This window comes from Cyprinodon tularosa, unplaced genomic scaffold (genome assembly GCF_016077235.1).
Source record: "Cyprinodon tularosa strain WSP-4 unplaced genomic scaffold, ASM1607723v1 ctg310, whole genome shotgun sequence".
In the NCBI taxonomy this organism is placed as follows: Eukaryota; Metazoa; Chordata; class Actinopteri; order Cyprinodontiformes; family Cyprinodontidae; genus Cyprinodon; species Cyprinodon tularosa.
Window position 1 is genome coordinate 1,052,274 of NW_024039020.1, and position 12,599 is coordinate 1,064,872.

General features: G+C 37.9%; 2 protein-coding genes across 2 annotated transcripts in view; one reads left to right on the forward strand and one right to left on the reverse strand.

The window, feature by feature from the left end:
• pld1a (phospholipase D1a) overlaps positions 1 to 727 on the reverse strand; it is a 57,971-nt gene extending 57,244 nt beyond the window's left edge. Inside the window, exon 1 of the mRNA XM_038292343.1 lies at positions 599 to 727. The gene's annotated coding sequence lies outside the window, so the exon portion shown is untranslated. The remainder of the gene's footprint in view (positions 1 to 598) is intronic.
• Positions 728 to 5,910: 5,183 nt separating this feature from the next.
• On the forward strand, positions 5,911 to 11,518 carry ghsra (growth hormone secretagogue receptor a). Its single transcript, XM_038292344.1, has 2 exons — positions 5,911 to 7,542; positions 11,073 to 11,518. The coding sequence occupies exons 1-2, from the start codon at positions 6,735 to 6,737 to the stop codon at positions 11,384 to 11,386; spliced, it is 1,122 nt and encodes a 373-aa protein (XP_038148272.1). The 5' UTR covers positions 5,911 to 6,734; the 3' UTR covers positions 11,387 to 11,518.
• Positions 11,519 to 12,599: the final 1,081 nt, after the last annotated feature.

Sequence of the window (12,599 nt, forward strand, 5' to 3'; positions counted from 1 at the left end):
GTTTCACTTTTTAAATGGAATTACTGAAATCAATCTACTTTTTCATGATATTCTAATTTTATGACCAGCACCTGTAAATGTCTGCACCTCCTGGTGATAAGGACTTTAACCTGTAGTCTGCCACACCCTGAAAGCACCTTTAAAAATGGCTACATAGATTGTCTTAAGGACTAATACGGCACAGAAGCCACATAAAAGTATGAGGTTTGCATAAAGAAACATAACAACCATTACAGTGTTACACATAAAGAGTCAGAGAGAGGGAATGTATGGATGCTACACAGTCAATGCTCTTTAAAATGTAAATAAATTACTTACAATACTAAAATATAGGTCCTGCGTCACAGAGAAGATCCCTCATTCTGCTGTTGTTTTCACCTTCAGACCCCAAAACAGCTAAGATGGTAGATTTTATGTTTTTTTTTTTGTTGCTATCAGCTCATATTGATGTTTCTAGCAAGATTGGAGTAAGAGTAGCAGCACTGGAAATGTAAACAAGTTTTTTTTTTTTTTTTAAAAGCTCCACCTTGAAAAAAGGGTAAATGAAGCACACTCACTCATACCCCAGTGTTATCACATGGATATAAAATGTACGTACCAGATCCGAAGAGAAAATGTTTAAAAAACACACACACGGCTGTCCTGCTGATGACCCTGCTGCTGCTCAGTCCATTAGGCTGATCCCTCTCACTCTTTGCATTTATTTATCGCCGCCCCGTTTTGTCTCCTTTCCTAAGAACAAACACATCCTGATTCACCAGCCATAAACATAATGGAAGGAAAGCCAGCGCAAAGGCCAGATAGATAACATAGATATTTGACACAGTGTGGAAAAAAAATCTGCACAGCGGGAGCAGAAATACATTGTAAATTTAATCACCATTGTTTGCTTTTAGTAAGCAGTGTCAGAATAGGCTTTGTTTCTAAAATTTCATATTAAATAAGCTGAGTATTTGCTTTATTATACACATCACTTTTTAGGTTAATCAGACTAATTCTAATTCACAACTAATAATTATTTAATCAGTGTTTCCATGTGATACACCAGAGAGGCCCATTTCTGTTGGCCAAAACAGAAAAGAGAATATTTATGTAATTCTTATGTCTGGAAATGGCTGTAAAATTACCGCTGCTCCCTGAACCTACTTTACAGTCAGAGAAAAAGAGTGAACAGTTTTCAAACCAATGAAACCCTGATAAACATGGCTGATATGGACCATATCACCTGTTGTCACTACTTTGAACAATCAAGCTGTTAGAATCTACCAAGTATGCCTGAGGGGAAAAATTTGCCTTAAATTTACTCAGGCAAATGTAATAGTCATTTGAGTAAAAGCAAATTGTGAAATAAAACACAATGTGTCAAATTGCAAACAAGTTTTATAATTTATTTTCTTAAACAAATATGAAAAAATAGGCAAGATCATTTTACTAAACAGGTGTTTGCTCATGATCTTTACAAAAAAGGAACTATCACAAATGGATAAGATGTGATTCAAAGAGTAATATGCAAAACTTATGTTCTAAGCTGGAACGCTAAGCTTTCTCTGAAAACCACAGCTAAGAACTGCTGTTAATAAACAACTACCTCATGATATAGACTCTAGTTGGCTTCTCTTCAGCAATAGAATTGCTGCTAACGTTGCTAAAACTGGATACAAAGTACATTTTTGTTTTACTGTGTATTATAATAGTTAAGTTTTACATAGTTGATATTTTAGTTTGTTGGTATTTTCTTTAATACGGGAAGTTTTAATACCAACCTAATCAAAAATAAAGACTGAAAAATATTTTTAGTTACATTCATATCAAATATCAAACATTAATAATCATTAATAATCAAACATTCCAGAAAGCAATAATTATAATGCAGAATACTTGATTTAGGTTTTAGCCATGTTCTCCCTTAGAGTTAGTTTGCTTCTGATTCGATATTTTCTGTGCACACCCAGTGAGAATGATTGGCACCATAAAAAAGAGAATAAAGGGGCTCTTTGAATAGATAATAAATATTTTTTTGTTTGTCAGATGCAACTGCAAAAAAGATAACTTACATTTTAATCACATATCGACTAAGGAGGGGCTGTGAATGTGAAGGGTTCATGTGTTCATGTAATATGCTTGTCATGATCTTGGTACTGATGACTGGCTTAATGGTTCATTCCATTCACCTTCCTTGCACCACCTAGTTTCTAATCACTGTTCATTTTATCTACCTGCTCCTGCTTCTATGCAAATTGCTTGCTCCCAGTCATCAGTGCCAGATTATTGGAGCCTTCGGTGAGAGATCTCTAGTGTAACTGTTGTTGTACTGATTACCTGATCCTGACCAGTTCTGCCCACGGACCTTTGAGCCTGCCTGTTCCTGTTTCGGATTTGTTTGCCTGATCTGTCTTCGGACTTCTGCTGGTTTCTTCTTGTGGACTGAAGCTGGATCTGCCTCCTTACTTCGACTTGGATTTCCCTTCGGTACCTGTTGAGATCTCTGATCTTCTGGTCTGGAGTCTTGCTAAAGAGAAACACCGACTTTTTTACTTTGGTCCCTTGATTTCATGTTATTACATCATGTTCTACTCACCCATATTAGTTTTGTGTCATTTGGAGCTGTTATGAAGATATTCTGTTTTGTTATATCCAAGTAACGTCTTCCTATGGGCAACTATTCAAAATGTATTATTTATGGTACGGCGGCATTCATAACATGTAGGGGAATCACTGTCCCCCAGACATCCACGGTTATATTTTTTATATTTATATCTTTTAAAAACAAAGCGGATTGTGTATGACGTCATCCGCGCACGCCAGACTGGAGTTGTGATAAGCAGCCCGGGCCACAGGCAGCTCAAATCGATATGGACGTCCATCATATTCAAACTCATCAATGTCATAATCTGAATCGTTCAATTCCATTTCCAGAGCGAGATCATCTGTGGTAGTATCACTAGACATCTTCCAGGCATGTAAGTAAAACTAGCAGCAGTTCAGCGGACAGAATGAATGAATGGTAGCCGGCGCGCGTGGATGGTGTCATACACACTCCGCTTTGTTTTTAAAAGATATAAATATAAAAACCGCAGATGTTTGGGGGACAGTGATTCGCTTACATGTTATGAATGCTGGTGTACCATAAAGAATACATTATGAACAGTTTAGTTTGTGCCTTCAACTCGTTGCCCAAAGGAAGACGTTACTTGGATATAGCAAAACCAATTATATCTTCGTAACAGCTCCAAATGACACAAAACTAATATGGGTGAGTAGAACATGATGTAATAACTTAAAACCAAGGGCTCAATGTAAAAAAAAAAAAAAAAACGGCGTTCCCCTTTAACCTCTTTGACACCGGCTTGGGCTTCATCCTCTGGAAACTCCTGCTTAGGTGCTCGTCAGCCAGTTCAGCAATCTTCAGGCTTTGGCTCCTGGAACTCTCTGGGCAGTGTTCACCGTGTGCTGTTGTTAGACATTCGGTTGGATTGTACTCCTTCCTCTGGGCACAAACTGAACTCTAAAACCAGGTTAGTGACTCGCATGCACGTGATCACCGTCCCTCAGATTTACGTGGTCACTAATCTGAGTTTTACATCTACAGAGATTTCAGCCTTTGACGCCCTTGTTGCTGAGTTGCAGATCCAATGTAATTTAATAAACGCTTTTGTGAATCACACTAATCTGTTTGCTTCGAATTGTGGGTCTTCAGTTCTGAGTCTTGCTTGAGTAAGGTTTGCTAGTAAGCTCCAATGGATATGATGCTTGCTGAGAAGGACCAGTTTATCATTGTACAGATATAATGGTTTTATTTTGCCAGAATCTAATTTAAGCTTTGAACTAAAATCTGATCAACTGACTGATTCACTCTATTGAACTCTAAATACTTGTAATTGAAATTATCACACTGAATTTAAGTTGAATTACATGTCTAAGACAATCTTTCCAATCCAAAGAGCCATTTTGCTCTAAGCAAAGAAATCTAAGTAAAAGCAAAATGTAACATGTCTTTTTAATCAAACACAACCTATTATTTTTATTCAATATTTTCCATGTTAAATCTGTTGCCATCCTAAACAACCAACTGTTCATTTGTATCTTTAGCTTTTAGAATAAGGAAAAACAAAACGATTCATAAACATGAATGAAGATGAATGGACTACCCTCTGCAGGTTATTTGATGTGAAAAACACAATTATAAAACCCATCATTTTGAAGCTAATTAAAAGAGAAATACTTCTTTAAAAAAAACACACATTACTGGTTCTTTAATTATTATTTTTTTATCATTCTGTTGTGAAAATTCAATTAGGATATTATTCATAAGGGGAATAATGGCCTAGTGGTTAGAGCAGTGCTCTTGTGCTCAGAGAAGCTGCAAGTAGCCGGCTTGATCCCTACAACCTACACCCTTGGTCCCTGATCAAGACCCTTAACCCCACACTGCTCCCTGGGCGCCACACAATGGCAGCCCAATGCTCCTCAAGGGGATGGGTTAAATGCCGAGCTACATTTATCCAGTTTTAGATTAATAGGTTCAATTATTATTTTAAAACTACTAAATCTTCTAATATTTGTTATTAGAGTACATTGGTCAGTTCTTTATATCATTTTCAGCCACTGTTAGAAGCCCTAGAGGTTCCAAAGAGCCACATGAGGCTCCAGAGCCACAGGTTACCTCCGGTCTGTTAGTTGTCTCACTAGACAATAATATCGCCTAAAGCTTAACTACCTCAATGGGATATTTTTAATAATAAAAAGCAGAGTGAACTGGATCCATAGAAATAAGTCCTAAAGAATATCTGTTCTTTGAATTGGTCATGTTCTTTGAATCAGAATGCTTATTTGTAGGAGATATTAATTTTGGACCACAATTAAAGAGCCAATCGTTTGCAAACTTTCAACTATTTCAAATTTTTCTAATCAGATACTGCTAATAATAAGTTGTTTGACCAATATGCAAACGCTCTAATACAGTAAGACAGCAACAACTACATCCCGAATACACATCTGAAAGGGGGAAATAGCAGTGGCAGCATCATGCTTTGGGGATTTTTTTTTTTTTTTTTTTGCAGGGACATGGAAGCACATCAGGATTAATGGTGAGACTGACCCAAAAAGGGGCATCAATTTTGGAAGAAAACCTGTTGGAAGACTTAAGAACAGCCAAACAACCTACAACCAGATCTACAATGGAATGGTTTAGATAAATTTTGTTTAATTCTGGTCCTTGATATCCACTGTCCTGCATCATTTAAGATATCTGCTTCTAAACACCCCAATAAAATAATCGGGTCATAAGCAGGACTCTGGAAAACTTGACTGCATCCTGAGGAGGTAATTCAACGATTTGATTCAGGTTTGTAAGCAGATCCACATCTTTAAGGACACTGGAAGATGTGGATCTTATCTTATTTAGATCAAAAACATATTAATCTGGTAAAATTACACAAAGTGCAGAAGTGGTTGATAATTAATTAGAATGCTTAACAAATATTAGTGCAGTCACCCAGTTTTGCGGAAAAAAATATCCATTCAATTTTCATTCCTGTAATGTTTCTCCCATTTAACAATTTTCCATTATTCTCTCAGTTAAAAACAGGGAATATTACAAAAAAATAAATACAATGTCTAAGTTGTGATGTGTCTGGATGTGAAAACGTTGCGTATTTTAGCAAGGGTCCATACGTTTTTCAAGTGAAAATATTAACTTTTTCCTGAAGCTGTGGAGTTAAAACTACTCCACGGTGAGCATAGTTTCACTGAATCGCATACTTATCCAGGCATCACTACTCTAACCACTCCAGTAGGTGGAGTTGCAGCGTAGAGCCACGATGCCGCCCCTTTCACCTCCCTCTCGCAGCACCTCTTCACCTGACACTTTTGCGCACTGGGAATCTGGAGCCACACATTCATCACATCACATCCAAAGCGCCGGTACTGGGAGTGGTGGCTGAATCTAGGATATATATTTTTTTCAGTCATCAGTTTCAACACCTATTGCTTGTGAAAATGCGTCGCCCTATTGTGATTTTTGTCAGTTTTATAAAACTGTGTTTTTTTCGTCGGGTGGAATTTGTTGTCACGGTGGTTGTTTTTTGTCCGTTTGTGTTTGGGTGAATCCGTACCTCTGTGCACTCCCAGGAGACTCGCTTCTAACTGCAGCTGCATCAAAGAACCTGGAGACTGACTCACCATCACCTGCCTCCGAAGCAACTCCTAAAACGATTCCCTGTTCTGGATAGTGTCTGATATCAGGAACCTTTACGCATGAAAGACTTCAAGATGAGGTTGATTTTCTCAACAATGCAAAATAAGTTGGACATGTAAGTGCGATCAAGGCCACTGAAATCAATCCATGAATTTGTCTGACTTCTTTTTGATCCGTATATATCTCCCAGTTTAAATGTATGAGTGTGTTTCTTACCCCGACTTCTGTTTGGGAGACGTAACGGAAACTATTTAATAAGTTGCTTTAAAAATCCAAGGGAATTCAAAACTCGAACATCATCGATGTATTGGAGGATAAAATGGCTTAAAGTATATTCTTTGTGCTATATTTTCAATTTTCCGTAACCTTCCAACAGACCTTTACGCAACGCGCATCTGGATCTTGTTTTTACGCGCGCCTGCCATTCTTTATTATGAACGCTGGAGTGAACACCTCCAAGGGGAATGAGGACTCTAATTTCCAGAGTGACTTTACAGAACGGGGGGAGGCCGGGCCCTTTGTATAACCACGCTGCAGCATGCCCTCCTTCCCCAACGACTCGGAGTGCCTCCTGCGTAACTGCAGCTGGGAGGAGATCTACAACACAAGCGGCGCTGATCAGCCTGCACCTCCGCTCAACTACTACTCAATCCCTCTCCTCACGTTAATCACCGTCGCCTGTTCGCTGCTGTTTCTGGTTGGAATGACAGGGAATGTCATGACCATCCTGGTGGTGAGCAAGTACAGGGACATGCGCACCACCACTAACCTCTACCTGTGCAGCATGGCTATGTCCGATCTGCTTATTTTTCTTTGCATGCCACTGGACCTCTATCGTATGTGGAGGTACCGGCCTTGGAACCTCGGAGATGCGCTCTGCAAACTTTTCCAGTTCGTGTCAGAGTCTTGCACCTATTCCACCATCCTGAACATCACCGCGCTGTCAGTGGAGCGCTATCTGGCTATATGTTTCCCACTGCGCGCCAAGGCTCTGGTAACCAAAAGGAGAGTGCGCGCACTGATCTGCATCCTTTGGACGGTATCCCTGTTTAGCGCAGGGCCTGTGTTTGTTCTGGTGGGAGTGGAGAGGGACAGTAATGAACAATCTAACACTTTGGACGTTGAAGACACGCGGGAGTGCAAGATGACACAGTACGCAGTTGAGTCGGGTCTAATGGGAGCCATGGTGTGGCTGAGTTCGGTGTTTTTCTTCATGCCAGTGTTTTGTCTGACGGTGCTGTACAGCCTCATAGGCCGCAGACTGTGGCAGAGGCACAGAGAGACTAATATGAGCTCCCGTGTGGCTCACAGGGACAAAAGTAATAGACAGACCATCAAGATGCTGGGTAAGTTGAAATATTTATTGTAATAAATGGTTAAATTATATATACAATTAAGGTTTAACAAAACATATTAAGAAAGAGTTAAACTAAACAAAAACAAAAAAATCTTAACTGGTATTATTGGCAATATGGTTCACTACTCAGGGCAGCCTTGGATGGAGCCACATCAAGTCCAAAAATCAGTTATGGTTCCTTCTAATAAATTTGAGTATAATTGGAAAGATTTCAAAAAGTTTGTTTGTTTGTTTTTTGTTTGAAATACATGTTTATTTCTGATAATCAGGTAAAACAATGAAGGAAAAAAGAAAATTCAGTTTCAAAGAACATTTTAAGACTGCTGTATCGTTTGTTACAATATAACATTTGGTGGTTCAGGTCAGTACCTCAGGGATGATTTTTGTGTCATTTTAAATGTATTCTTATGTTTACTCACACAGTGATTGTTTTTCGTTTCTCCTGTTTTCCTAGTAATTGCATGGTTCCTCTTTGTTTGATTTTTGGCCTTTCTTTGTTGAATGATTTACCAACATACATCATTCTACCTTTGACATACATAATAACATAAGAAATAGCTTTTTAACCATTTTCCAGCAACTATTGACATCCTCCTTAAAATGGGTAAGCCACAAACAATCCCTGATAGCTTTTCAGTGATTGTTGTTTCAAAGCAAAACAGTGGAAAATTGATTTGAATGGAACTGCATTGTGGACGTTTGTAGCACTGTTTCCTTGAAACTAAAAGATCCTGGGTTTGAATCTCAGCATGAAGTTTGCCATTCTCTCTACAGTAGTCTTAAAACCCAACTGCTAGGCTGATTGGTGATTCTAAATTGGCCTTAGGTGTGTGTGGGGGCAAGGTTGTATGCCTCTGTTGCTCTGCGATGGGCGAACAACCAGACACTGCTGAAGATAGCCACCAGCCACCCATGGACCTGATACACAAGCAGTAGAAGATGGATGGGTGGATGAAATAAAGGGGAAAATGTGGCAGAGGAGTGATCAGGAAGCAAAGACAACCAAAGACTTGTTAATCAGGTCAAATTTATGAATTGTTACAAAAACATTTGCAAGGTGTGGACTGCAGGCTGAGTTGGTCTAAAAGGGGACACGTCTCGCTTTTAAATCCTTCCTTTTTGTCTTTATGATGTAGAAGTGAAACGATTCGTTAAAAATAATCTATTTCTTGAAATCGTTGTCGACAATTTTTCAGACAGACAATTTGACAAACAACAATAAATGAATCAATCAAATACACACGAAAGAGACTAGTTTCAATAACAAAATTCATGTGACCATAAATAGAAATCGAATTAAATTGTTAACTGTAGTATATGGACAGTAAAGAATACTATTTGTTGAAAGAACAACCTATTCAGAGCAGTAACTAACACAAAAAGGTGCAGAAATGTAAACATTGTCCATGGAAATTCTTTTTGGCTCTAAATATGATCTAACCAGGACATTAAGAAACATATTTTTAGCTTGATCAAATTCTGTAAAAAAAAAAAAAGGCACATTTGCTGAAAAAAATATTTATACATACACTTAAAGACGTTTATAGTTAATCTTTAATATTTTGAGTACCAAACTTTTTGAAATGGATTTGAAATGTGTGTCAAATGGTTTTGGTTTTCTAATTCCCAATAATTGATAGTTGCAACCCTAGTTGCAAATCCTAAAGTAGATCTACAATTCTTTGCTCAGAAATTCTTGTTTTTGAAACTCCACAGACCCATCCTCTGAGGTGTGTATGAGAGCAAATCATTAAGTTCACCCTTTTTAAATACAAATTTAAAATGGCCTTCCTTTCCAGGTTTGGGTGGATGGGTAAAGCATGTGACTCATGTACAGATGCCTGCAGTTCAATTCCCAACCCACTGACCTTGGCTGCATTTCCCCACCCACCCCATATACCCCTATTTCTTGTCAGCTTACATTGTTCCTGTCAGTGAGAGGTAATTGAGTGAAAGGATGACAAGCAATAAAACAAAAAACAATTCACACAGCTGTGGAGGAGAATTATGTTTTGGTGTAAAATCCACAACAAACTGAATGGCCTCTAAAACAAAACTTAGAACCAGAGGCTGCCATTGTTGTTATTTGTGTAATTTCAATGTGTGTTAAGGGAGAAGTGTAGCTCACATTGGCTGGCATACGCAAAGACACCAGCTTATTTATAAAGATAGAGGTTTCCACATGGATGGGGTGTCACTGTCTGTGAGGACAGCAAACTCTCCTCATCTAAACCTTAGATGCTAAGAGGAAGATGAGAAGTCTCACTACCAACACAGCAGAGGAACTTAAGGCTCCTTAAAACCTCAACAGAACCCTAGACTGATCCTTTCTTTATTGTTTTTTTTTTTTAATGATAATCTCATTTTCTGACCAACCCTAGTTTTAAGTTTTTATTAACAATAAGCCAGAATCATCATAGTGCACAGAAACACACAGCTGGAATATATTGCTTTTTGCACTACCATGGTTAAATAGGTTTTACTTTTTGATAGAAATAATAAAGTAAAATTAACTTGAAATAGTTTCTAAATGTATTGACAGCACTTATGTATAATTGCTGTTCCTGCTAGTCTCTATGAAAAAGAAGCATATTAAAAACAGCTGAAAATCTTTAGGTGTGCCTCTTCTGGATTACAGTTATTCTCATCTGGCCATCTCTATAAACACTTCCGCAAGGCTCAAAGTGTTAAATAGAGGACAGATAGAAGAAAAATTGTGGTACTAAATTTAAAGAAACTGTATTTTAATGATGGTTTGCAATAGGTCTAAGGGGGGACTGCAACTAATGATTGTTTTGCAAATCAATTAATCTGTTTAATCAGTTTTTATTTGTTATTAATAGATTAGTAATCAGATAGCTAATAATTGCATAATGAAGACTTTTTTCCTAAATCAAACAAGGTGAAACTAAAACTTTTTGACTTGAGGAGTACTGGATAGATCCCATTAGCAGAGATTTTTTTTCATCTTTTTACATCTTACATAATTACTCCTCTAAGTGGTCACTCTGTCTGCTAAAGGCATGCTTTACAGGCTCTATACCCTAGTTAACGATTAATTGATTTCTAAATTATTTGATTATTTCTATAATCTATAAATTACAATTAATCTGATTAATTGTTTTAGCCCTATCTATGGGTTGTATGAAACAACTTACTGCCCAGGATGCATGATTTGCGGGAAAGCACAGACTCTGAATACAGTTATTTGTATTTCCAGGTAATGTGGAGAAAACGATTTTGTTGACAGTGTAAAAAGTATTTGCAGTCAAACATAGCGTCTCTCGTAATGATGCAAAATTTAGCTTTTAAAAGGCGACTTTTGATGTATTTATTTTAAAAATCTGGGCTGCACTAGCAATGCTTTACAAAGAGGCTTTCATGCAACAAAAAATAAACCCTCGTCTGGACTTATTGAAAAGTTTTATTTAAAAAAAAGTAATTTACTGGTTTACTGTTGTCTCATAACTGCTCACCATTTTTCATTCACTACCATCTGTTTCTCTCCTTCTCTCCAAGTGGTGGTTGTGCTGGCGTTTGTCTTGTGCTGGTTACCCTTCCACGTGGGTCGCTACCTGCAGTTCCGCTCCCTTGACGCTCCATCTCCACTGCTGTCCGTGCTGTCTGAGTACTGCAGCCTGCTGTCTGTCGTGCTCTTCTACCTGAGCGCAGCGATAAACCCTATCCTCTACAACACTATGTCATGGAAGTACCGCGGTGCAGCAGCACGCCTATTTGGACTGACTGACGGGCAGCCATCCCGGTGCCGCACAGCCAGCACTTTAAAGGGAGATAGCTCGAATGGCTGGACCGAATCCACAGTGAGTTTGTGAATGCAACTTTGTTGATCCAAAGACCTGAAATGCATTACTTCTATTGGAGAGAAGAACAGTCTCCAAGAAATTGCTTCTATTGACTAAAATAACAAAAAGGGTGAAAAATGCTTAATCTGAATTGTTTCAATAGCTATTTTTTTGGGATTTTTTTTGTTTGTTTTTGAACGCTCCAGTGCTTATGAAATTATTTCAGCAAGTGCCATAACATTTGAAAGTGGTGACTAGTGGAGGGTAAAATAGCTTTACCCGTAAGTGCTTCTTGATGTGCATATGAACAAGAAAGGAGCATTTGTATATATAAATCTAAATATCATACACATCAATAAATGCCTTATATTGTATTCTGGATGACAATGGAAGCACTGTAGAATTTGAAATTTGTTGCACTTGTCTGTACTCCGTCAGAGTGAGGCAGAGGTGCAGAGTGTGTTTGACTGTTAGTGATGCCGACTTAGTCTTCTTTGTTTTCCAAGATACCTGTACGTAGAATTTCCAACCCACACTTTTGTTAATGCTGCAAACAGGAGTCCATCTAGCTTTATCTGCATAAAAGGTTATTCTGGTGTTTTGGTTCCTGAACGGGAGTGATTATTAGATTATCAGCTTAGTTTATTGTAGAGACGGGCAGGTTGGATCCGAGGGTCAGTTAACCCTTTTTCCAATCTAGGCCCCCATTTTTTGCCATTTAATATTATACCCCATTTTGTACCTCTTCACTAATAACCTCTTGTTAAGTATAGTTTCAAAAATTGCAGATTCCTAAGTTTGGATATAGTCCATACCTCCTCAAATACCACTAATATTTTAATTGAAATGTATATACAGTCATTTAAAAAAATGTGTTGACTCCTGCAGAGAAGTCAGCTGATTATTAAGAAATGTTGACATGTTGATGTCTAATATATGTTCTACATTTTGCTAATTAAACAAAAGCTACCTGCAAAGAACATATTTTATAGCTAAAAAACACTAATAAAGTTAGTCTCTAAGATGCTTAATTTCGCCATTTGTTAGTTTCTGACTCCTGTTTTCTGTCCTGGCGAAAATTTGCGCTAGTCCTCAGTTTCAGCTCTGATATTCATTAATGGGTTCTTTGAATGTACAACCTTTTCTGAATCTTTCAACACCATCTCAGTGAGATCCAGATGTGGTCCTTTTCTTCTGTTTAGATCTCTTTCCTAAATCTCTGTCATTCCTTGGTGGATTTACT

Coding starts and splice junctions, on each gene's coding strand:
- ghsra (XM_038292344.1), top strand. CDS start 6,735: ATGCCCTCCTTCCCCAACGACTCGGAGTGCCTCCTGCGTAACTGCAGC. Junction 7,543..11,072: donor ACAGACCATCAAGATGCTGG/GTAAGTTGAAAT, acceptor CTTCTCTCCAAG/TGGTGGTTGTGCTGGCGTTT.